Raw genomic sequence first — 24,401 nt, forward strand, 5'->3', positions numbered from 1 at the left:
CAATTAAAGTTATTAAATAATATGTGAACGTCTGATGTTGAACATGCAAACTGGTTATTAGATATCGGCAACGGCATTAATGAAACTGGAGATTCAAGAATCGTGGAAATCAGTCTATTTCCTCAAATACTGATTTATCTGACAGAATTATATTAGCCTACCATAATGATGATGTACGCGCACTGAATAATAAAATATTGAAATTGGTTGATGAAGAAGATCATACCTATCTGAGTATAAATGCAGCTAAACCTCGAAGAGTTGATCAAACGGAGGAAGATGTGCAGTTATAATATCATATTGAATATTTGAATTCATTAAACTTTCTTGGATTCCCTGGGCATATATTACATCTGAATGTAGGATCAGTTGCCATGCTCTTTCGAAATTTAAGCATTAAGGATGGCCTTTGCAATGGTACACGTTTACAAATAGTTAATTTGCATAAGCATTTAATTGCCGGTAAAATTATGACTAGTGATCATCCTGGAAAAATTGTGTACCTTCCGCGTATTAAATTGGATACAGGTGATACAGATGCAAGCAAGTTACCATTCGTGCTACACAGAAGACAATTTCCCATAGTCTTAGCATTTGCTATAACATTTAATAAGTCTCAAGGACAGAGTTTTGATCACGTTGGAATATATGTCAAGAGACCTTTATTCAGTCATGGACAGTTATATGTTGCATTGTCAAGATGCCGCTCAAAAAACGATATAAAAATTCAAAGTTCGAAAGTTATTGAAAATATTATGTGGAAAGAAGTATTGTAAATAAAGATGTTCTGAATTTAAGACAGCTTATATTTTCTCTCTATATGTATCAAACAAATCTCGACAACTAAACAGCAAACGAAAACACCTGCTGAACGAAACAGTGAATTTTGCAAAAAAGGGAACCAACGAAGGGGGCGAGTGAAGCGAGCCCCTCGGGGGGTTGGGCGCCGAAGGTGCCAGGGGACGCAGCCCCCCTAGTAATAATATAAAACAATATGAATATATAATAATTTTAGGTACTTTTGAAGCAATATTTAGTAAATTTTGTAAATATAAATTTAATATAAATATAAAAAATGCACATTCCTTCATGTAACTATTTACCAAACAAATTTTCATTATATTTAACCAAATGAAATATCTTCTTAATCCCCAGAGCATACTACAAGTTTTCACCACTTCACATTTTTAGAATTTAAATGTTAAAAAATTCAATACGCCCTACTATTAAGTGGTAGACAGAACTTTTTCTCACGTGCAAGTGCTTAGGAGATTTGAAGGTCAACTTAATTTTGTTAAAAAGAACCATGTATTTTGGAACACCTACGATTCTAGCCCTTCTCAATAGCTTTTCGATGACAAACGTCAATGAAGATCGCTCAGCTTTATTAACGGTTCCACTCGTTGGATTTAACGATCTGGACATCGAAAGTGGCCACCGCAATCATCATTGCATTTTTTTATGGCTATAATTACAAAGAGATGGTTATAGTCAAGGACCCACTACTAAAGAAGATATGCGGGAACGCTTACAAAAAGCTTGTGCTGCAATTAACCTCTTCACCACTTCACCTCGTAACGCAGTCAGTGGGTTAACGCTTTAGATCTTGTCTTTCTGTGGCTGGTCACCATTATGAGCATTTGTTGTAGTAGATTATTTCAGTAAGCGTCTTCGCAAAGTTTGTTTACATTTTCAATTAATTCAGTTCAATTCCGTTAATAAAGCTGAATGCCCGTGAATGAGTATGGTCACTGAAAAGTCCTTGAGAAGGACGACAATCGCAGGTGTTCAAAAATATATAGTTCCAATTAAAAAATTTAAGTTGACCTTCAAATCTCCTAAGCATCTCCATCTGAGATAAAATACTGTCCACCACGTAATGGGCCCCTTGGACCCAAACAACCTTTGTCTCAAACATTTCTTCCTATCTCAGAAAGTGTAGCAGTTATTCAGGTGGTTGACTTAGGTGACTCACCCTGTATAGATGCTGGAACTTATTGGTAAAGGAAAAATATGAGAAGAGTGAAAGCGAACAGTACAAAGAAAATGGAAAACCTACCAGCATCTGCAATACAAAAGCAGGCACCTTTCACGTGAGACCGTTCCGATAATGGATCAGATGTGGTTTGACACTTAATATCCAAATTTAGATTGTCACCAAATATACTAGATATAAGACTGCGGTGCACCTTTTTCTCTATTTCACTGATATTTGCTTCGCCTGATAATTCAATTCCAACATCCGCATAATCACTCTTGGCATTAGTAGATACTAGAAATATTGTCATAAATTTGTCCAGATTCTGGCCTTTTTCTTTTCGCAGCTTGTATGCCATATTTTGATACAGAATCCCAATGTCCGGTGTACTATAGTTCGTGTAGTATAGCTTTAAATTTGGAATTGTCAAAAAATTATATAGAAGTTCGCTACTCCTAAGCACCGGCTTTGAAAGTAACTTTTCTAGAAAATCTTCGTATCGTTGCCTATTAATAGCACCAGAAGAATGTGGGTTTTTTCGTGATGGTAACGGCGAATCACTTAATTCTTTATCACCGTGAAACTCTGCTAGCCGTGTTCTCAGAGCATAAAAATCTTGATCGCGGCGTAAGACAGTCCAAGATTTTCTTTCCGCGACATTATTCACGGCAATCATATAAAGAGTTTGATTATCTCCAGTGTCAATATGTGGAATATTAATTCGCCACATTGTTAGATCTCTGGGAACATTATCATATGCGCCTTTAATTTCACTGTACGAACGTAAAGGATAATCCATTTCTTCGCCCTGATACATGTCTTGGAAAGACATTCCGTCAATTGCTGATGCTCGCAAGACTCCATCAATCCTTGGCAATGGATTTCCAATTTTCATCGATGTATTTGTCGCCCCACCAGCAATGCTGCAAATATAAATTATACGCGTTATTATCAAAATAATGTCATGTAGGAATCAGAAGTTTTAGATCGAGCAGCAACACGTAATTTAAGGGATTAGACCACCTTGGCCGCTATACAAAGTACATGTTGCTTTTTTGGGAATTTATTTTGAAGTAATGAAAACACTCCCTTGAAAAACACTTTTATTAATGATAAATACATGTACATAGAATCATTCAATACCAAATTGATCACTTTTTGCACTCGATGTCAGGGATTTTGTTCAAAATGAAATACAATGTACTCCACGTAAAATTCCGGTGGATTTAAGTAATCTTTTTGATGGTTTTGAAATTGTTTCAAACATCCAGATCCTCAAAGTTTGCGATTTCTTATTTCGGAAATTACAATATTTATCATATTGAGTTCATTCTTTTTTTATTTCAACCTACAAAGTATGTCGTATTTGAATGATGTTTTTTTTTCAAATTGAAAGATCATTTTTGTGACATAAAAAATTATAAACAATTTTTTTTATAAATTTCTCCTCGTAGGTTGGGGAGACTCCAAGTAAAAAGGCAATATATTGAATACAAAGTATATTTGCGGTAAAGTACAACATTATACAGGGTGTCCCAAAAATGTCGGAGTTCCTTGAAAGGGGTGACTCAGGGGGTGATTTGAAACAACTTTTTCCTTAGCGAAAATATTGTCCGAAGCTTCGTTAACGAGATATTAACAAAAACCCCCGACCAATCAGAGCGCGCGCCTTCCGCCCGAGCTCCCGTTGTAGCGTTGGCTACGCGGTAGGCGGCTGCCCTTGTACTACGAAGGTACGAACAAGCAAGTCGGCATGCATCGAAGGAAACCGCGTTACACAGTTTTATTTTAAAGCAGAATCTTAAATAATAATTATTTGAAGTGAGAGGACAAGAAATACGCAAATTTCGTTTTCAAATAAGGCATAAACGAAAAGGTAATGTAACAAAAAATGTACGACAAGTGATCATAATTCATTGTTGAGGTAAAAATCCGTAGTTTAATCAGGGCCAACATAACTAAATTTAAACAATAATAATAGGTGTATGAATAAATTCTTTCAGACTGGATTTACATAATCGGTATAAAGCAACCGAATTTCTATCGAAGTGATATTCGTAAGCTACCAGAAAAATGGCAAAAGGTAATTAACAATAATGGAAATTATTTCGATGATTGAGTTGTTTTCATATTTTTTAAATCAAACTGTTATTAAACCCTGAAATCGAACAGAATTTATTTCTACACATAATAATCACTAATAAATTAAATAACACTCACCCCTTCGGGCATTCCTTTCCTTCTTTTTTGGAAACCTGTGTCACTATGTAGGTCACTGTGTCGATCCTGGTCATCGGTGGACGAAAAGATTTATGGTAGGGTTGCGCCCAGTGCTCAGCTGATCGCAGGTATACGACACCACCCGAAGGTAAGGATCGCAACGTCAAGTGCGTCCGGGTTAATGAACCGAATATTCACTTCACTGCACGGCCACTAACACTGATCACTTAATTTACTTTTCATGGAACGTGTTGTTCCTACGTTATAAAATTGGTGGCCCTGAAAGGGGCCGATTACTGTTAGTTGTGCAGTTGCTCGATGTGACCACCCTCAGCGTCTATGCACGCCTTGCGGCATCATTGACTCTGTTGAGAATAATTTTGACGCCAAACGCCGAATCGTACCCTCACTGGGGGTTTAGATGTGCGGGTATTCCCGTGCAAACGCTCGCACAGTAGCACTTGCGTCCCCGTTGTTCCGGGCGTACACCCAGAACATCGCGTAATATTCTTGAGCGGAGAACATTTCTGGGACGAGATTGCTAGCTGACTGACAGGATTTTTTCCAAGCAACTTCCTCTACCCCCAAGTAGTTTCTCTCGTTCCATTATGAGTTAACTCCCACCAGAACAAGAGGCTTTAGGTAAAATGAAGCCAGCACATTTTCGAAACACACGTGCTTTGCAGAAGTGCAACGGAACGACCCATCCTACACTTTCACATAAGTCCGCGCTCCGTCCTTTTACTGCCAATGTACCCGTTGCTTAGAGATAGACAGCAGACACCACGTGTTTCGGTTCAAAAGGGCCCGAAGAGAAGAGAAACAGTAAGTCTTCGAGTTGCTATAAAGAAGAAAGGGCATACCATGACGGAGTTTCTGTTTTCCAATACCCTGAGTTCACGCCAGTTAGGAGGCGGAACCAGCTAAGCCATAAATTACCCAAAACAAATCGTTCTCTACCGCCGACTCGCAGGACAATACGGTCATAAACCGCGACCCTGGCTAAATGCTTTGGCCGACCAGCCTGATTAATTTTAAATACGTCTCGCGGAAAGACACAGGAAGAAAGGGGGTAACTCGGTAACTGCGCGCAGTCCCACCTGCTTCGTCCTTCCTTCCAGTTAAAGGCAGGTCCCTTATCTCTCGAGTATAAGCACGCGCTAGAATTACAAAAAAAAAACACGCGTTAACGTATTCCGTGCGAGAAATGGTGGGCATGAATTCCGATTGGTTCTAACCTAACCAATCTGCCCTGCATCTCTCCCAAACGGCCACAGTTTTGAAGAGGCCTTCTTCTCAGCCATGTCTCCTCCCCAAGGCCTACCAGTGTAAACACACGCTTGAATTTCAAAACAAAAGCACGCGTCGACGTAGTCCGTGCGAGAGAAGGTGGGCTTCGGGGAGGAGATATTGCTGTGACGAAGGCCTCTTCAAAACAGTGGCCGGTTGGGAGGGATGCAGGGCAGATTTTTTTAGGTTACGACCAATCGGACTTCATGCCCACCTTTTCTCGCACGGAATACGTCAACGCGTGCTTTTGTTTTGAAATTCGAGCGCGTCCTTATACTCGAGAGATAAGGGACCTGCCTTTAACTGGAAGGAAGGACGAAGCAGGTGGGACTGCGCGCAGTCACCGAGTTACCCCCTTTCTTCCTGTGTCTTTCCGCGAGACGTATTTAAAATTAATCAGGCTGGTCGGCCAAAGCATTTAGCCAGGGTCGCGGTTTATGACCGTATTGTCCTGCGAGTCGGCGGTAGAGAACGATTTGTTTTGGGTAATTTATGGCTTAGCTGGTTCCGCCTCCTAACTGGCGTGAACTCAGGGTATTGGAAAACAGAAACTCCGTCATGGTATGCCCTTTCTTCTTTATAGCAACTCGAAGACTTACTGTTTCTCTTCTCTTCGGGCCCTTTTGAACCGAAACACGTGGTGTCTGCTGTCTATCTCTAAGCAACGGGTACATTGGCAGTAAAAGGACGGAGCGCGGACTTATGTGAAAGTGTAGGATGGGTCGTTCCGTTGCACTTCTGCAAAGCACGTGTGTTTCGAAAATGTGCTGGCTTCATTTTACCTAAAGCCTCTTGTTCTGGTGGGAGTTAACTCATAATGGAACGAGAGAAACTACTTGGGGGTAGAGGAAGTTGCTTGGAAAAAATCCTGTCAGTCAGCTAGCAATCTCGTCCCAGAAATGTTCTCCGCTCAAGAATATTACGCGATGTTCTGGGTGTACGCCCGGAACAACGGGGACGCAAGTGCTACTGTGCGAGCGTTTGCACGGGAATACCCGCACATCCAAACCCCCAGCGAGGGTACGATTCGGTGTTTGGCGTCAAGATCATTCTCAACGGAGTCAATGATGCCGCAAGGCGTGCATAGACGCTGAGGGTGGTCACATCGAGCAACTGCTCAACTAACAGTGCTCGGCCCCTTCCGGGGCCACCAATTTTATAACGTAGGAACAACACGTTCCATGAAAAGTAAATTAAGTGATCAGTGTTAGTGGCCGTGCAGTGAAGTGAATATTCGGTTCATTAACCCGGACGCACTTGACGTTGCGATCCTTACCTTCGGGTGGTGTCGTATACCTGCGATCAGCTGAGCACTGGGCGCAACCCTACCATAAATCTTTTCGTCCACCGATGACCAGGATCGACACAGTGACCTACATAGTGACACAGGTTTCCAAAAAAGAAGGAAAGGAATGCCCGAAGGGGTGAGTGTTATTTAATTTATTAGTGATTATTATGTGTAGAAATAAATTCTGTTCGATTTTAGGGTTTAATAACAGTTTGATTTAAAAAATATGAAAACAACTCAATCATCGAAATAATTTCCATTATTGTTAATTACCTTTTGCCATTTTTCTGGTAGCTTACGAATATCACTTCGATAGAAATTCGGTTGCTTTATACCGATTATGTAAATCCAGTCTGAAAGAATTTATTCATACACCTATTATTATTGTTTAAATTTAGTTATGTTGGCCCTGATTAAACTACGGATTTTTACCTCAACAATGAATTATGATCACTTGTCGTACATTTTTTGTTACATTACCTTTTCGTTTATGCCTTATTTGAAAACGAAATTTGCGTATTTCTTGTCCTCTCACTTCAAATAATTATTATTTAAGATTCTGCTTTAAAATAAAACTGTGTAACGCGGTTTCCTTCGATGCATGCCGACTTGCTTGTTCGTACCTTCGTAGTACAAGGGCAGCCGCCTACCGCGTAGCCAACGCTACAACGGGAGCTCGGGCGGAAGGCGCGCGCTCTGATTGGTCGGGGGTTTTTGTTAATATCTCGTTAACGAAGCTTCGGACAATATTTTCGCTAAGGAAAAAGTTGTTTCAAATCACCCCCTGAGTCACCCCTTTCAAGGAATTCCGACATTTTTGGGACACCCTGTATAGTCCAAACGCTGAAACTGGGGGAGATAGACCTGGAACCGCGCCAGCTTATCGAGGAGTTGGTGACAAGATATTCGGACAGGTTCTTTGCACCTGGGGATCCACTGGGAGGAACGACAACAATGGAACACACCGTCCCGTTAACCAACCCGACGCCAGTATTCACGCGGCAATACCCGCACTCCCCCCTTATGGACGAAGAAATTGCCAATCAAACAAGGAACCTCGAAGAGCTGGGAATAATCGCAGCCTCGTCGTCGCCACATAACTCACCATTACACGTGGTCCCGAAGAAGGTGGACCCAGATGGGAAAAACGGTGGAGGATAGTGGCGGATTTCAGAACCTTGAACGCCAAAACGATCGACGACCGTTTCTCCTTACCGCGAATTACGGACATTCTCGATCGCTTAGGCGGAGCCCGCTTTTTCTCAGTTTTTGACCTAGCGAACGGTTTCCATCAAATTCCTATGGCTCCCGAAGACCGTGCGAAAACCGCGTTTACCATCCCCGACGGACACTTTGAATATCTCCGTATGCCGTTCGGGTTAAAGAACGCTTCAGCCACCTTTCAACGCCTAATGAATACCGTGCTGCAAGGGCTTATCGGTAAAGAGCTGTTCGTGTATTTAGACGACATAGTTATACATTCGCGCACGCTCGAGGAACACTTACGCAGACTTGAGAGATTCTTCGAACGCTTACGCGAGCATAACTTGACGCTGCAGACGGAGAAGGCCAGGTTCTTGAAGGACAAGGTCGTGTACTTGGGTCACATAATAGCAGCCGACGGAGTCAGGCCCAATCCCGAGAAGATCCGGGCCGTCTCTGCATTCCCCGTACCAAAAAGCAGGAAGAATGTAAAGCAATTCTTGAGTCTCGTAAATTACTACCGTCGTTTCATCCCAGAAATGGCGAAACGTGCTAAACCACTCACGAATTTAACAAGCGTCAAAATTCCGTTCTTTTGGACTGAGAAACACCAAGAGAGTTTCGAAGATCTACGCCAGGCACTCTGTAAGGAGCCGGTTCTACGTTATCCGAATTATGATGAACCGTTTCTTATTACAACCGACGCATCGGACGTAGCCGTCGGTGCGATTTTGAGTCAGGGAAAGATAGGCGAAGACCCGCCTATAGCGTACGCCTCACAGGTACTCATGCCGTGCCAGGAAAACTACTCAACAACTGAAAAGGAGTGCCTCGCGATAATTTACGCTGTAAAGCAATTCCGCACGTACATTTATGGACGAAAATTCCTCTTGGTAACCGACCACCGGCCGCTTCAATGGTTTTCCTCGGTAAAAGACCCGGTGTCGCGACTAGCCCGTTGGAAAATCACGCTCGCCGACTACCCAATACGAGATCATTTATAAACCCGGCCGAGTAAACGCGAACGCCGACGCGTTATCGCGGAACCCGGTTTCGCACGCGTTCCCGACTACCTCAAAAGAAACTGCGCCGGAGAAAGAGCAGGAAGGCATAAGGACCCGTGTAGGCACGCGTCGTCAAGGCATGCCCAGACCGAATTATGAAGAACCACCGTCGTTCGACCTCCTAGAGGATTCCACGCTAGAAGGACGCGAACTCGAACAGGAGCTGCAACCGACAGAGGGAGACAACGCAGCCAGCTCGGAGAGCCGGGCGAATTCCACCGTTCTGGTTACAACAGAAGGTCTGACGGGAATGCCCGAGTTCCTGGATACGGGAAACAACGATCCAGAAGAAGGAGACGAGGACTCTGCCATATTAAGCGATAGCTCGCGCATAGGCCCACTCACGCCAAACGAAATCACCATTTTAAAGAGCTTTGATGAAGAGTATCCCTACAAAGAAGAAGGGACAGCAACGAATCACCACGAAAATGTCAGTCCTCAGAAGACGGAGGACCTATGATCAGGCCCAAAGAAGCGGGTGTCATGGGGAATACCTCTGCACGCAGAAGTCTTGGACATCCCGCAGTCGACCATGATTGGACCTGAGGACGAGACATGGGAGGAGCAGAAAGATCCATCGCCACCCAGGCAGAAATCAGGCATAAGCCTGGGGCCTGATGCAACTAAGATGCCCGATTTAACGGAGTTCCAGGAAACAAGCTACAGGCCATTCGTCGTCCCGCCAAAACTTCCAACAACCTGGAGGGAGTCGCCCAGACTCGGGAACAACACACCGGACGCTTCGGAAGACGAAACGCAGCCAACGCAATGCGAATTAAAAATCGTAAAAACCACGCTTGCGTCGACCCCGGACAATTATGCTCATTTTATATCTTCCGACAGAATACTAACTAGCCCCATTTGTAAAATTTTAAAAGCTATCGGACTTTTCGACGAGACTAAATTATTATCCGAGGAATTAATCAGGAACCGCGTAATAATCACCCACAACGAAGAAGGAAAAATTTTCAGCATTGTCGGAGCAAGAAGCTTCTATCATGAAATGGGAGAAGATGAGCTTACATCAGCATTAGCAGCGCTCAGGGACGCCATAGAGACCGAACGCGTCCGCACGCTCCGTATGGCGACGTATGGCGAAACCTTACACCGTTTTGACGCCACGGCGCTCCAGAAATACTGCCAAGTGATTTTCAAACGTACACCCATCATGATTATAATCTGCACCGGCGAAATCCAATTACCACCAGAAGATAAACGGGAAGAAATTATCCGGCACTATCACGAAAGCCTTATAGGAGGGCACAAGGGCGTGACAAAGACGTACCGAAGTATCCGCGGCCTATTTGACTGGCCGCGCTTACGTCGAGATGTAGAGGATTTCGTACGAAGTTGCCAGAGTTGCCAAGAACAAAAGCTCATACGCATTAAAACACGAGAACCGATGTTAATCACTGATACGCCCGCTAGACCCTTTAATAAGGTAGCATTGGACACTGTAGGACCGCTTCCCCCTACACCAAGCGGAAACCGTCACGTACTGACAATGTAATGCCAACTATCGAAATTCTGTATGGCCGTCCCTTTACTGGACATACGAGCCGTTACTGTGGCCGACGCTTTATCGCGTTACTTTATCGCAATTTTCGGCGCACCGCGCGCAATACTCACGGATCGCGGGACAAGTTTCATCAATAACGTAATACAGGGAATAGCTCAAACGTTTAAAATCAAACACATAACCACATCGGGATATCGACCACAGACCAACGGTTCCCTCGAAAGAAGCCACATAGTCCTAACTGAGTACCTGAAACATTACCTGGAAAGATACGAGGATTGGGACTTGCTACTTCCGTTTGCTATGTACTCGTATAACACCTCGGTACACGAGGCCACGAAATTCACCCCATACGAAGTGGTTTTCGGACAATTAGCTCGAGATCCGTTTACGCCTATGTCCCGTGAGGAATTGCTAACATACCCGGGATACGTACAAAATCTAGTAGAGCGCTTAGACGAAATCCGAACGACCACGCGATCAAATTTGGACACCAGCAAATCGCGTTCAAAAAATATTTATGACCGAAAAAGTAATCAGGTCACCTTTGCGGCAAACGACCTCGTTTACGTACTAAAGGAGCCCCGGCTCCACAAATTTGATCCGCATTACATCGGCCCCTTCAAAATAAAAGCAATTACCGATCAAAACAACGCGGTACTAATCTCAGATAAGGGCCAACAAATCATAAAACATTTCGATAAATTGAAACATGCTTATATTAAAGATAAACCATCTTGACGCCAATGAAGCGCATATAGTGTGGTTTAAGCTTACAACGGACCGGAGGAAGGAGTCGTATAACCGACTTCCATAACCACGGTCCCACATTCCAAAACTTTATTTATCCCCCCCCCCCCCATCCTCTTTATCTCACTTGTTTTTCGTATTTGCAGTAGTCAACTACGTAAAAACAATAGAATTCCCCCGCGAATTTGACATTTTCGGAAAACCTTCGTACTACGGCCACAATGGACGGACGTGAGCTGTTTTTGTTTGCGTCCCTGTGGACGATCGTTAATAGTAACATCATCGACGGAGACTACAGGATATCGCAATTGACCCACAACCCGAGCTTGTACTACGAAAGGATCAGACCCCTCCGAGTATTCCATACCCAATGGAGGCTGGTCACTGGCATAGGAGTCGCGGAAGTACTAGCTTCGAGACCGCAGCTTCAACCCCAGATAGACCGGATGAAGGCAATATGTAATACAAATAATTGGACGCCTTGCCCGGCCGACGCCCTTAACGCGGCCTTGCAACGAAAACTCCTCGACAGTAAACGCTACGAGGAACTGCTACTCAGCAATCTGGGAAAATCACCGCTCCGCCGCACCAGGCGATCGGTACCATTAGGATTCATCGGATCGCTGAGTAAGGCCCTTTTCGGAACTTTAGACAGCGACGACGCCCAATATTACAATAAGGAAATAGATAAACTGTACAAAGATCAAAATCACTTAGCCGAACTGTTAGGAAACCAAACACACATTGTAAAATCCGAATTCCAGGATATACACAACACACTAAGTGCTGTAACGGGTTCCGTACAAAACATGGGCGATAGAATTAAGGAAATAGCGGCGGGTACATTACAATTAGACGAACGCGAAACAAAAGCAGAATTACAAGTAGCTTTTTCGACATGGACATTTCTGATGACCAGACACGTGGACGAGTATGTGACCGCGCTCATTGTAATTACGGACGCGCTCACGTTCGCGAAACTCGGTATCTTACATCCGGCCGTATTGTCTCCCAGTCAGCTTGCGCAAACTTGCGAACGGATTCGCGAAACCACGCCGTACGAATTCCCGCTGACCCCGGAAGAATTGAATACCGAACAACTACAAGGGGTGACCAAATTGAACGTAGCTTACATACAGGGTCGAATCATCTTGTCACTCGACATCCCTTTACTAGACCACATCCCCTTCGACCTTTATCACCTACAACCGTGCCCTTCGTTCCAGTCTATATCGACCAATGTCTCGACCCCTATATTCATAGTACCAAGAACACAATATTTGGCTATCAGCCAACCCTAAACCCAATACTTCCTGCCCAACGAGAACTACATCACAGCATGCAGGAAGCACCCTCGGATGTACATGTGCGAACTCAGCATACCGCTCCAGGACTTGGAGAACGCACCTAGCTGCGAGACGGATGCGTTGTTGAAACCACAGAACATCAAGTGGTCTAGTTGCAACATCAAGGCTCTTCCCGTAAGCCGAACCTTCCTCAAGAAGATGGTCGCACCCAACACCTGGTTATATTCCATCAAAGACACCCAGGCCCTGCAGATCCAATGCAACAAGCACGCGGCCGGATATGAAATGCTCCAGGGTGCAGGAATATTACAACTGAAGAGGGATTGTCAGGCTAAGATCGGCACCGATCAAGTCTGGGCATCCGGAGTTGACACCGAGGCTTTGACAACCGTCTACAAACCATCTATCGACATAAACATCTCAGGGATCCTGCCAACGCTCACGGAACATCACGTGAAAATCTTGTCCGACCATCAAGGAAAGGAACCCCAGTGGACCCTTCACGATGCCTATTCGAGAGCAAACGCAGTCGCCCTGGAAGACATCGAAAGACAAGCAAGGGAGCTGGCCACCCATCATCGTACCGAAAACCTAACAACTTATGTTACCTATGGACTGCCCGGACTGGGAGGAATTTTCATCGTTCTCCTTATTGTCTGGATTGGATACCGTTTTTTGAAGGCACGCCGCACACAACATCGCAAGCCCTCAAGGACCGAGACAAAAGTGGATATAGAGATGGTACCATCCCGTCCCCCTCCGCAAATAATTTCAAGACCCCGTCCTCTTGCTATTACATGCTTTCCTCCCGACCTACCCGTTATACCGCCCACGAGGGCAAATGAAAAAACTCATGTAGAGAGAGCGAGAAGTTTCACGGGTACCGAGTCATGCTTCGAAATATTCTAAGGCGTGATTTCGCTGATCACAGCAAAAGCCCCCGCGCCGTTATCCTTAGTACCGACCCCCACGATGCGCTCTGCTGCGAAAATTAGGTAGTAGGGACAATAGCATATAAGACATCAATCAAGCGAGCGAGATACAGTCGTTAGAAAATTTTTACAAGTGCAAGAAAATGGAGTGCCCCACATTCAACGACATAAAGCACGTCCGCTCATCCCTGGCAGAGGCCGTCCTGCCGCGCCGCCTCCACGCACCCTTCGGACGGAGGTTATGCGTGCGTCCGGAGCCGACTTGCACGGGAGAAGACGGACGCGTCTGGGCGTTGAAATCCCAGACATTGTGCGGGGTGTGCGCGTGGATAAGTCCGCCGGAAAACTTCGACGACTACCGCAAGCTAGCGGTACACTGGTTGGCTGACGAAACCAGAGCCATCGCACTGACCAGATGCACCCAGTGCCGGAAGCGGCATCTAAGATGGTCTTCGCCCGGAAATTGCACCGGTTGCATCCGAGCTCTCCTAGACACGGAACCACGATATCTCCCGGCCTTCCCGGTTTTGAAGGCACCTAGGCCGTTGGAACCCCCAAAACCCCGGGATGTGCCCTGGGTGATCCCCGCTGGCGCGGAGTGAGAATACAACAACCGTCGCATTGGGTAAATAACCACAGAATTGTAACACTTAAAAGTGACGCGATCGGATTGTAATTGTTTCGTTTTTTTTTTCATTTCTATTCGCAGCAGAGCGATCAGGACCACCTACCACCAATTATCATCGCTATTACTTTGCTTTTTCTTTTATTTCAATTATTCTGTAACAATATATGGGGTTTTTTATGGGTTAATTATGACTCATTCATTAGTTTCTCCTTGCGTCCCCTAGTTTTAAGTGCGTTATTTATAGTATTAAGACGCGGAAAAAGCGTACGCGACGACAGCTACGCACGGGTTGACGACGAAACAGCCTCGCGAGGCCGTTTCGTGTCTAAGTGGGGAGGTGTTACATGGGCCCTTCAGGTCCATTCCGTGCTCGCTGTCCACGCGTCGCTTTTGTTTCGCAAAGGCGATTCAGCGGAATCGCCTCGCGTGTAGCAATCGCGTGGTGCTGAGCCCGTGGCAACAGCGATAGGGACAACGACCGCGCTCGGCCAGGGCCCCCGATTATTGGGAAATAATCGAGGAATTTGTGAAGCAACCGACAACTGCCGACGGGGCAGTTCTCCCCATTCGTGGGGATCGAGCGAGGTTCGGCCCGCGATCGAGAGCCGCAAAACACCATTCTTATTCGAGTGCTCGAGTTAGGAAGTCGCGACGGACCAGAGGACCGTCTAGATACCGCGACCACGTCTCCACGCAGATTCCGCGAAGCGCGATCGGCCGAAAGTAATTCGTAAGAAGGGTAACTCCGTCCGACACACAGGAAACGGCCTAGCCGGGAGAATCCTTGCGCGTCAATCGAGACCGACGTAGGACCGCGTAGAAGTACGTTAGAGACAGTGCGGTACGACGGGCTCTAGGCCACCGACATCCGAGAAGCACAGCGAGCGACCACGACCTACCCGTGGGTCAGCGACACTGCGAGCGACACTGCGAGCGACAGAAACACGAGACGGCAAGCGTGCCGCAAGACACCCGAGCGACACAGCGAGCGACAGCCAAGGCGAAGCGCTGTCTCGAGGTAGAGTCATTTAATTTCTGGAACAATATATGTAGCCTTATCGTTTTTCCACCTTATCCCCTGAACTTTATTCTTTCAACCCCTTTTCACCTTCCTTATCCCCGGTAAGTATAGTCAAGGTGGGCCTTAGCCCTTCGATAGAGCAAGAACCCGGTAAATCATTCCAACCGCTCGGGGTGATTTACAGGAAGTCCTATATCGGGACGTAACACACTCACCCACTGATACAACTTTACCGCTCGAGTTGTATCGAATATAAATTAAGAGTTACGAGGCATTACTAACATTTCCCGCGACTCCCTGATCTAGCATCAGGTTCGTTCGCAACCTTTCATCCAGAACAAGGAATCTTTACCAACCTAGTGGCTCCCCGATTTCACATCGGGTTCGTCCACGCTTAACCCTCCTACGGCTCACTGATTTTGCATCAGGTTCATCCGTATCCTACAGCTCCCTGGTTTCGCACCAGGTTCGTCTGTAAGTCTACCAACCTCCGAACAGCTCCCTGGTTTCGCACCAGGTTCGTCTGTGAAGAATCCAACCTCCTAACAGCTCCTCGACTTCGCGTCGAGTTCGTCTGTGAACATCATTCTAGTGACACCCCGATTTCGCATCGGGTTCGTTCACGACGTTTCACCCTCCTGCGGCTCCCTGATTTCAAATCAGGTTCGTCCGCGCTTGACTCCATTCCTAGAGGCTCCCTGATTTCGCATCAGGTTCGTCCTCGCCGTCAATAATTCAAACGGCTCCCTGATTTCGCATCAGGTTCGTCCGCGCACCTTACTAACAAATTCATAAACCATATTCCTTGGGAAATACCCTTCTCGCCGGCCTCTCGCGTTGCCGCAGCCCCGGCTCGTAACAGAGGTGCTGCTACAGCTGTTTGGGCAGCTATGAAAGCTAAGACGAAAATCGGAATGGGGATGAAAACAAAACCCCGCAAAAGGACTGTAAGGAGAGCATCGCAACAGCGGATACTTCCGGTGGCAAAACGAGGTGGCATATTACCACTTCTCCCGCTGCTAGGTGTTCTCGGATCATTAGCCGGTGGAGCAGCGGGGATCGCCAAGGCGGTAAACGATAATAAGGCGGCGCAACATCAAAAATGTTTTAGAGGTGTTTTTATGCGCAATGCACTACCTATTGGAGGAGTACGTCGAAACGAAAGCGGTATCGTGAATTTGGACAACGTCGAGGGACCGGGGACTCATTGGGTGGCTTATGCGAAGAGGGGGCGTCGAGCTGTATACTTCGACAGCTTTGGCAATCTTCGACCGCCTAAGGAATTGGTACAATATCTGGATAAAGATGTCGTGAAAATCGAATACAATCACGCGCCTTATCAGGAGTACAGTCAGAGCAATTGTGGTCAACTATGTCTACGCTTTCTACAAACGATTGGCCGCAAATTTAAGGATTGACTCCTCACCACTTTGATTCAGTACGAGTCCAGTCGTACAGCTTGGAATATGTCGTTAACATCCACTCTAACCGGCAAGAGTAGCACCCTCGCGGTGACCTACTTTTCACCCATAGATTTGAGCGACGATGATTACGAGCTTGGCCTAACAACCCCTGAAACTTACCATACAATACCCAACATCGACTCGAGCAATGATAAATTCTACTTCACCACAAACTATGAGACCAACAGCAGCGTCGACACCAGCCATGAATACATTACGATTCCCCACGGTTCATACGAATCAGACGCCATTGCCAAGTATTTGAAACAGCGATTACTCGAGCGGTATCCTCAAAATCTCGATGGCATCGATGCCAACGATGGCGGCGACAACGATGAGTATCCTATAGTGTTGCGCCCCAACAACAACACCATGAAAAGTGAGCTGTACTGCTCATTCATAGTAGACTTTACGAAGCCCAATAACATTGCATCGTTACTGGGATTCTCGACGAATCGCGTATTAGAACCGGGACAGTGGCATGAATCGGACGATCCGATTAATATCATGAATGTGAACATTATTCGCATAGAATGTAGTGTGACCGCTGGCGCGTACAGCAATGGGAAACGCGTACATACAATACATGAATTTTCTCCCAGAGTACCGCCGGGATATAAGATATCGGAAACGCCCGCACAGATGATTTACCTTCCAATCACCGCACAGGTCATTTCGGATCTAACGATACGCGTTGTGGATCAAGACGGACGGTTGCTTGATTTTCGAGGTGAAGAGATTACCATCAGACTGCACGTACGACGACGTCGATGATAATACATGTGGTGCGGTCGAATGAGATGCTTGTGTTGAACGACTCCAGAAACACGTTTCTCCCAAACGAAATTGTTTGCAACAACAACAACAACAAGAACAACAACAAGAACAACAACAACAACTGCAACAGCTCTGATTACGCTAAAAAGAAGAGGCTCAGTGCTGCGAACATTGCATTTTTGAAATCGCTGGGATTCATTGTACGCAATTAAGTTGAAAAATGACCGACATTCTAAGCATTGGCGCGAAGCCGACGTTTGATGAACGCATCGTCAAAGCTTGAGAATCACACATACAACCCTTACGTCAACACGACGTTTGGATACAGCGATGAGATAAGAATACCTATACAGCAACAGGATTTATACACATTACCGTGTGAAAGTTTCCTCTACCTGGAGGGGAAATTGACGATAAATAAGCCGAATGATGCATTAACGGTTACGTTGGGAAATAATTGCATGGCATTCATATTTGATGAGATTCGATATGAGCGGAATGGTGTGGAGATTGATCGCAACAGAAACGTTGGAATAACTAGCACGCTTAGAAACTATGTATCGATGACATCTGATGAAGACAAAAATATGGAGAATGCGGGATGGGGCTTGAAACGGCACGATGAGCTAATAGTGAAAAATCATTTCAATTTCTGCATCCCGCTCAAATATTTGTTGGGATTTTGCGAGGACTACAAACGCATGGTTATTAATGCACGTCACTCGCTAATAGGATCGCCGACGTTGGAACCAGAAATTGAATTACTTAAAGTGCAATGGCGGATACCTCACGTGACGCTGAACGACGTTAATAAGCTGTCGTTGCTACATGCTTTGGAAAGTGGACAAAACCTGAGCATTAGTTTTCGCTCGTGGGATCTGTACGAGTATCCTCTCTTACAGAGCACGACCAAGCATTCGTGGGCCGTGAAGGCAGCTGCACAGTTGGAGAAGCCGCGATACATTATCTTTGCTCTACAGACTGCTCGAAAGAATGTGATGACTGAATATGTTACTCGATTTGACCACTGCAAATTGGTCAATGTAAAACTTTTTCTCAACTCGGAATTTTACCCGTACGATGACATGAACTTGGACTTTGACAAGAATAGGCACGCCATCTTATATAACATGTATACACATTTTCGTAAATCGTATTACGGACATAGTTGCAACGAGGCATTATTCACCGTGTCCCAATTTTTGCAATTTGGCCCCCTCGTGGTGATTGATTGCTCGCGACAAAATGAGTCGATCAAGAATAGCACCGTGGACGTGCGCATAGAATTTGATTGTAAAGAAAACGTACGTGCAAATACTACGGCCTACTGTCTGATTCTGCACGATCGGGTAGTTGAATACAATCCGCTGACAAATGTGGTGCGCAAAATCAATTAAATTACTGCGCTACTTGCCCGCCCTCTCCTGTACCAAATTCGTACAAAATTTCATCGTGAAAATCGAGATGCTTTACGAGACAGACCGCATTCTCCAGTCTGTCTTGGAAGCGAACGGACCTCTAAATTGTATCGATAATGGCCGTACCAACATTCGTTGACCTGCAAGGGTTCATCGTCGATGGAAGATTTGTCGCGAAGGAAGTGGCTATCCTACGAAAGGGAACAAATCTCTCGCACTATATTTTTGGGAGTTCGATAGCACAATATCTTCTTACAAAATCCGACAAATCGAGCATCCGGTGGTTGGTGGCAAAACATCATAGACTACGTTGGGAAGATGGAGACGTTCCGTACAGTACGGCTAAACAGCTAATTATGAAAGCTGTAGCCGATGCGATCGACGAGGAAGATGACACACCCCATGTCGTATATGTTAAAGGGCTGCAGAAACGCGATTGGCTCGTGGATTTCCTCGATGAAAATACGAGAGCGGACGTAATCATCGAGACGCTAGACATTGACTACGAGGATATCAAATCCCTAAATAAGCTAAACGTAGTTAATACTCTGCAATGTGGCAGACACGCAAAGCACTGTGCCATGCAAAATGTATTTAAAATATTCAACTGGTGGTCTAAACGCCAGAGGGAAATACACAAATAAAATATAATCAATTTTTAATGCATAACTGTTTTTTCTTCACCCTCCTCAACCTCCAACCTTCTGCATGTACGCTAGATTAAGACGATAGTTGTAATTATTATGTACAAGTAGTACGATTCATGATCAACGCGGTATGATAGACGTTCGATAGATGTTGAAAGTGGTACGATAGACGTTGAAAGTGGTCCAATACACGTTTAATACACGTTCAGAGTGGTACGATAGACGTTGAAAGTGGTCCAATACACGTTCAATACCCGTTCGATGGATGTTCAAAGTGGTACGTTACGTGTTCAAAGTGGTTCGATACACGGTTGATATGCGACCAAAGTGGTGCGATTCCCGTTTGATACATGTTCAATACATGTTCGATAGATGTTGAGAGTGGTATGATAGGTGTTCAAAGTGGTTCGGTACATGTTCAATACGTGATCAGAGTGGTATGGTCTAGTCGAATGATGTATCCAAAGAAGAAGGGAGAAGAATTCGAAGAACATGATAAGTGCACTCCGAGGACGGTCAGTGAAGAAGAAGAAGATAAGTACATGGAGGAGGATAGTCAGCGAAAATGCAGGTGGCCTGCGATGAAGATGGCGAAGAACAAAGGCATCCTACTTTGCAAAGCTACGCATTTCTCGATTTCATCATTGGAGGGGGTTTTGACATGCGAGAGCCAGGAGATGTATCGAGACCAGTTGCATTCAAACTGAGGCGGTGTAAGCCCGATTTTTTTTTCTTTGTGAGTGTCATTTTTTTCTTAAAAAAACATGGGATTATTAAGGATTGCTCCGGAGTGTGACCCTGAGGTATGTACTTAACAATTTTTTTTTGGCATTCGAGTGAGATTAAAATCGGACAGTTGTATAAATATTATATCGCGGGTTTCTATGTTCCAGAACTCGCCACCACCGTCACCCCCGGGGCCGCAATCGCCACCACCATCACCACCATCGCCGCGTGTGTGGTCGCTTGACTGGGGCTCCCGCAGCCATCGCCGCCTGCGCCACCTTCACCGCCGCTGCAAGTATGTAATACTTTGCATTGTTTTTTGTGTGTTTGATATTTAATATGTTTTGTATAAATATTATATCGATGTTTTGTGTGTTCTAGAATTTATATTTCATGATGAATGCGCGGCTGGTGGAGGAGGATGCGGCGTTAGCGCTGATGGAGGAGAATGCGGCGGGCCCCATGATGGCGACTCGGCTGCGGCAGCCTTGGCGAGTGGGGGTAAGACGGCCGCGGTCCCCATCGCCACCGTCGCCGTTACGGCAGCCGCTGCTGCAGCCGCGGTCCTCGACGCCGTCACCACCATTGCCGTCGCAGTCTCCGCCGCAGCCGCCATCGCCGCAATAATTATATATTTTTATATTTATATTTTTTATATTTGTATTTTTTTATATTTATATTCTTTTTTTATTTTATATTCTATTTTTTATTTATATTTATTATTTAATTGTATTTATGTTCCATTTTTATATTTTTCTTCTTTCTTTTTTCTTTTTTCTTTTTTCTTTTTTATATTATATTATATTCTTTTCTTTTTTATATTTATATTCTATTTTTTATATTCTTTTTATTTTAATTTTTTATATTTATATTTTATATTAATATTTTATATTTTTCCTTTTTTCTTTTTATATTATATTATATTTGTAACAATATATATATATATATATATATATATATATATATATATATATCTTAAATGTATATTATTTCTCCATTTCATTCGCCCATCATCCTCCTCTCTTTCCCTCGAAGACGCGGTGTCGAAAAACGGCGATCTTTCCCGACATGTGTGTGTGCGTGTGCGTGTGCGTGTGCGTGTGCGTGTGCGTGTGCGCGTGCGTGTGTGTGTGCGTGTGTGTGTGTGTGTGTGTGTGTGTGTGTGTGTGTGTCACATATGTGACGCTCCGTTGGTTTCGCTATATGTACCATTCGGAAAAGACTAATGTCAGAGACGGCGTTTGGGGGAGTTGGTTAGGCGGCTGACTCGTACCGCGGAGGAGGTCTTGGGTTCGAGCCCCGTCGGCCCGAGAAGTTTTTTCATTTATATTAATATCATAAAATTAATATTTTCTTCCTTACCGACAGTCCGTACCACGCTCCAGAGTAGCACCTTCCTTACCGACAGTCTGTACCACGCTCCAGAGTAGCGCACCTTCACTCGCGGTTCCTCCTCCTCGATGCACTTCGGTGTATCGGTTAGAGATCGTTTCGATATCGATATCTGCTCCTCGCGCTATACCCCCCACCACTCCGCCATCTCTATGACGTCATCCGCCGCCAGCCCGCCGGCAAAAAAACAAATTTTCTAATTCAAATTTGAGTTTCAAGGTCGGTTATCATGACCTTGAAACTCAAATTTGAATTAGAATCCCCATTGCTATACTACTCTCCCAACCCGGCATAATAGTGCTCTAATAGTTTTCAACAATAGTTATAGGGAAAGGTTCATCCCATTCCAGTTTTAGGAGTCAGAGTGATTGTACAAATATTTTAGCGGCAATTATCACCGACGCTAAAATCCTAAAGGGTCGTACAAACTTACGATTTCCCAAAAGACGGTACGCTTTAAAAAGGTAGGATTTCCTAGACGCGATCCGCCGCGGCGACAAAATTCTGAGCACCGCTCTTATGGAAAAGCATGCATCAGTTTTCCTAGACGCGTTGTTCACCGCCGCGTCAGCGCGTCTACCTCAGCAGCTACCTAGGCTATTCGAGAGGCAACACCATGCGATGAGTGTCTATTTTCAGCCATTATGGCGAAATCTCCTAGACCCGCCACCGGTGGCCAAAACTTGACTCCCTCTAAACTGAATCTAGCAGCGGCCGCCCCGCGATCCATCGCCACAGTGGGACAGAATCCCAAGAAATAGGGAAACAAGTCAAAATCCAAATGTTATGGGATTATGTTTTTTTTTATATATTTCTTGTAAACTAATAACATAAGCTCCTAAAAAAGGGAAATATATCACGGCGGCTACTTCTAATCTGTGTATAAATACGTGTCAAAGTTTGTATGTTTTTATTTTGTGCAAAATTTTAAATTGAATCTTTTGAATTTCGGTGATATAAAAGAGAAAAATTTTATGGGAACCGAAATAAGTAGTATCGTTCCCGATAAGCAATAGCAAATAATTAGTTACATATAGTTTTTCCATAAGAAGCCCATAGAAAAAATTTCAGCAATTGTTGGCTTTTTAGTTACCTTTCGGAAACTTCTAAACAAATTTCTTTTTTGTTTTATAATCAACATATTTGTCCTTACAACTGCGAAAACAAGATTTGGCAACATTTGGCAATCATGGAGTAATTACCTGTATTATATGTCGCATAGTGAAGCTGAATCCCAAGAAATACGGAAAAAATGAAACATCCCATTTTTAGCACTGTAAATGACGAAGATTATAAAGGAAGTGTTAACATACAACTCATACGGAAGTCCGACATTATTTAGAATAATAACGTCAATAATTCCAATAAAACTAAAAGAATTTGATAAATATACATACTACGGAAAGTGCAGAAATATTTGTAAACCTGTATTTATGTTATCCCGGTACCAATATACTAAATAAATAGATACTGTTCGCAAAGTGTTAATACATTCCTATGAAATTATACAATATTTGGGCAACATTCCAAACTGCTAATTGGGAGAAGGGACCCAGGACGCCAGAAATAAAGATTTTAAAAAATATAGGAAAGATTATATGTACGCTTAAATATTGTCATTCCAATACAAACGAAGAAGTTTCAAACTTTTTAACAACTTCTTCAGATCCACTACTAGATACTTTTCTAGGTATCTTTGCCAAAAAATAACAAAAACTTTTTTTTTACAAAGTAGCTTCATATCATTCGACATTTTGATTGGAAAAAATGTCATGTTGAATTTTGTCTCTGTTCTTAGGATTGGGCAAAGGAGGCTCAGAGCTGAGCGAGAATTCATTCGTTGTTTTCGACTGGTAATTTCACGTTTTCCCATGAACGTTTCGATAACATCTGTTTGCCAGAATTTATAAAGGGCAATCAAGAACGTGGTGCCGTCTTTAATAATTTTAAGCATTCTTCAGTCTGGCAATAAGTTAATCCGTATATTGCTCTGTCGGTGGGTAGTACGTATGATGGCTTCGGACCCGCACGTAGGTACTGCTGTTAACCGCCGCACCAACTCACGGGACAATATGGTCATAAACCGCGACCCTGGCGAGACGTTCGGGCCGATTAGCCTGGTTAATTTTTCGGAATCAGATGTGGCATTTTCCTCCACTAACAAAATAAGATGTTCTTATGTTAGATCGAAAAATGTTTCCCTGGCAATGAAATAGGAAACGAAATTATTCTGAAGACGTAACAGTACGCCTCGCGGTGAGACACAAGATGGAACGGGGTAGTCCGCTGCCTGCGCGTGGTCCCGCCTGCGTCGTCCTTCCTTCAAATTAAAGACGGATGCCGTTATCTCTGGAATATACACACACCTTGGAATATCAAAACAGAAGCATATATTGACGTATTCCGTGAGCTTGAAGTCCGATTGGTCCATTCCTAACCAATCTGCCCTGCATCCCTCCCAAACGGTCACTCTTTTGAAGAGGCCCTCTTCAGAGCAATATCTCCTCCCCGAGGCCCACCTTCCTTCTCTCGCACAGAATACGTCAACGCGTGTTTTTGTTTTAAAATTCGGGCGCGTGTTTATACTCAACAGATGAGGGATCCGTGTTTAATTTGAAGGGAGGACCACGCAGGCGGGGTCACGCGAAATCAGCGGGCTACACCATTTCTTCCTGCGTCTCTCCGCGAGGTGTATTAATGGTGGTTAATACTGTTTAATTGCTATATTGGTGGCATATTTCTCACATCTGGCATATTTCTCACATCTGGCATATTTGG

General features: G+C 44.5%; 1 protein-coding gene across 1 annotated transcript in view; it reads right to left on the reverse strand.

The window, feature by feature from the left end:
- Window positions 1–24,401, reverse strand: part of LOC143372210 (sorting nexin-14) — a 278,394-nt gene that overhangs the window by 34,580 nt on the left and 219,413 nt on the right. Inside the window, exon 8 of the mRNA XM_076818229.1 lies at window positions 2,060–2,901. Coding sequence (XP_076674344.1) covers window positions 2,060–2,901 — 842 coding nt within the window. The remainder of the gene's footprint in view (window positions 1–2,059; window positions 2,902–24,401) is intronic.

Source organism: Andrena cerasifolii, chromosome 8 (genome assembly GCF_050908995.1).
Source record: "Andrena cerasifolii isolate SP2316 chromosome 8, iyAndCera1_principal, whole genome shotgun sequence".
In the NCBI taxonomy this organism is placed as follows: domain Eukaryota; kingdom Metazoa; phylum Arthropoda; class Insecta; order Hymenoptera; family Andrenidae; genus Andrena; species Andrena cerasifolii.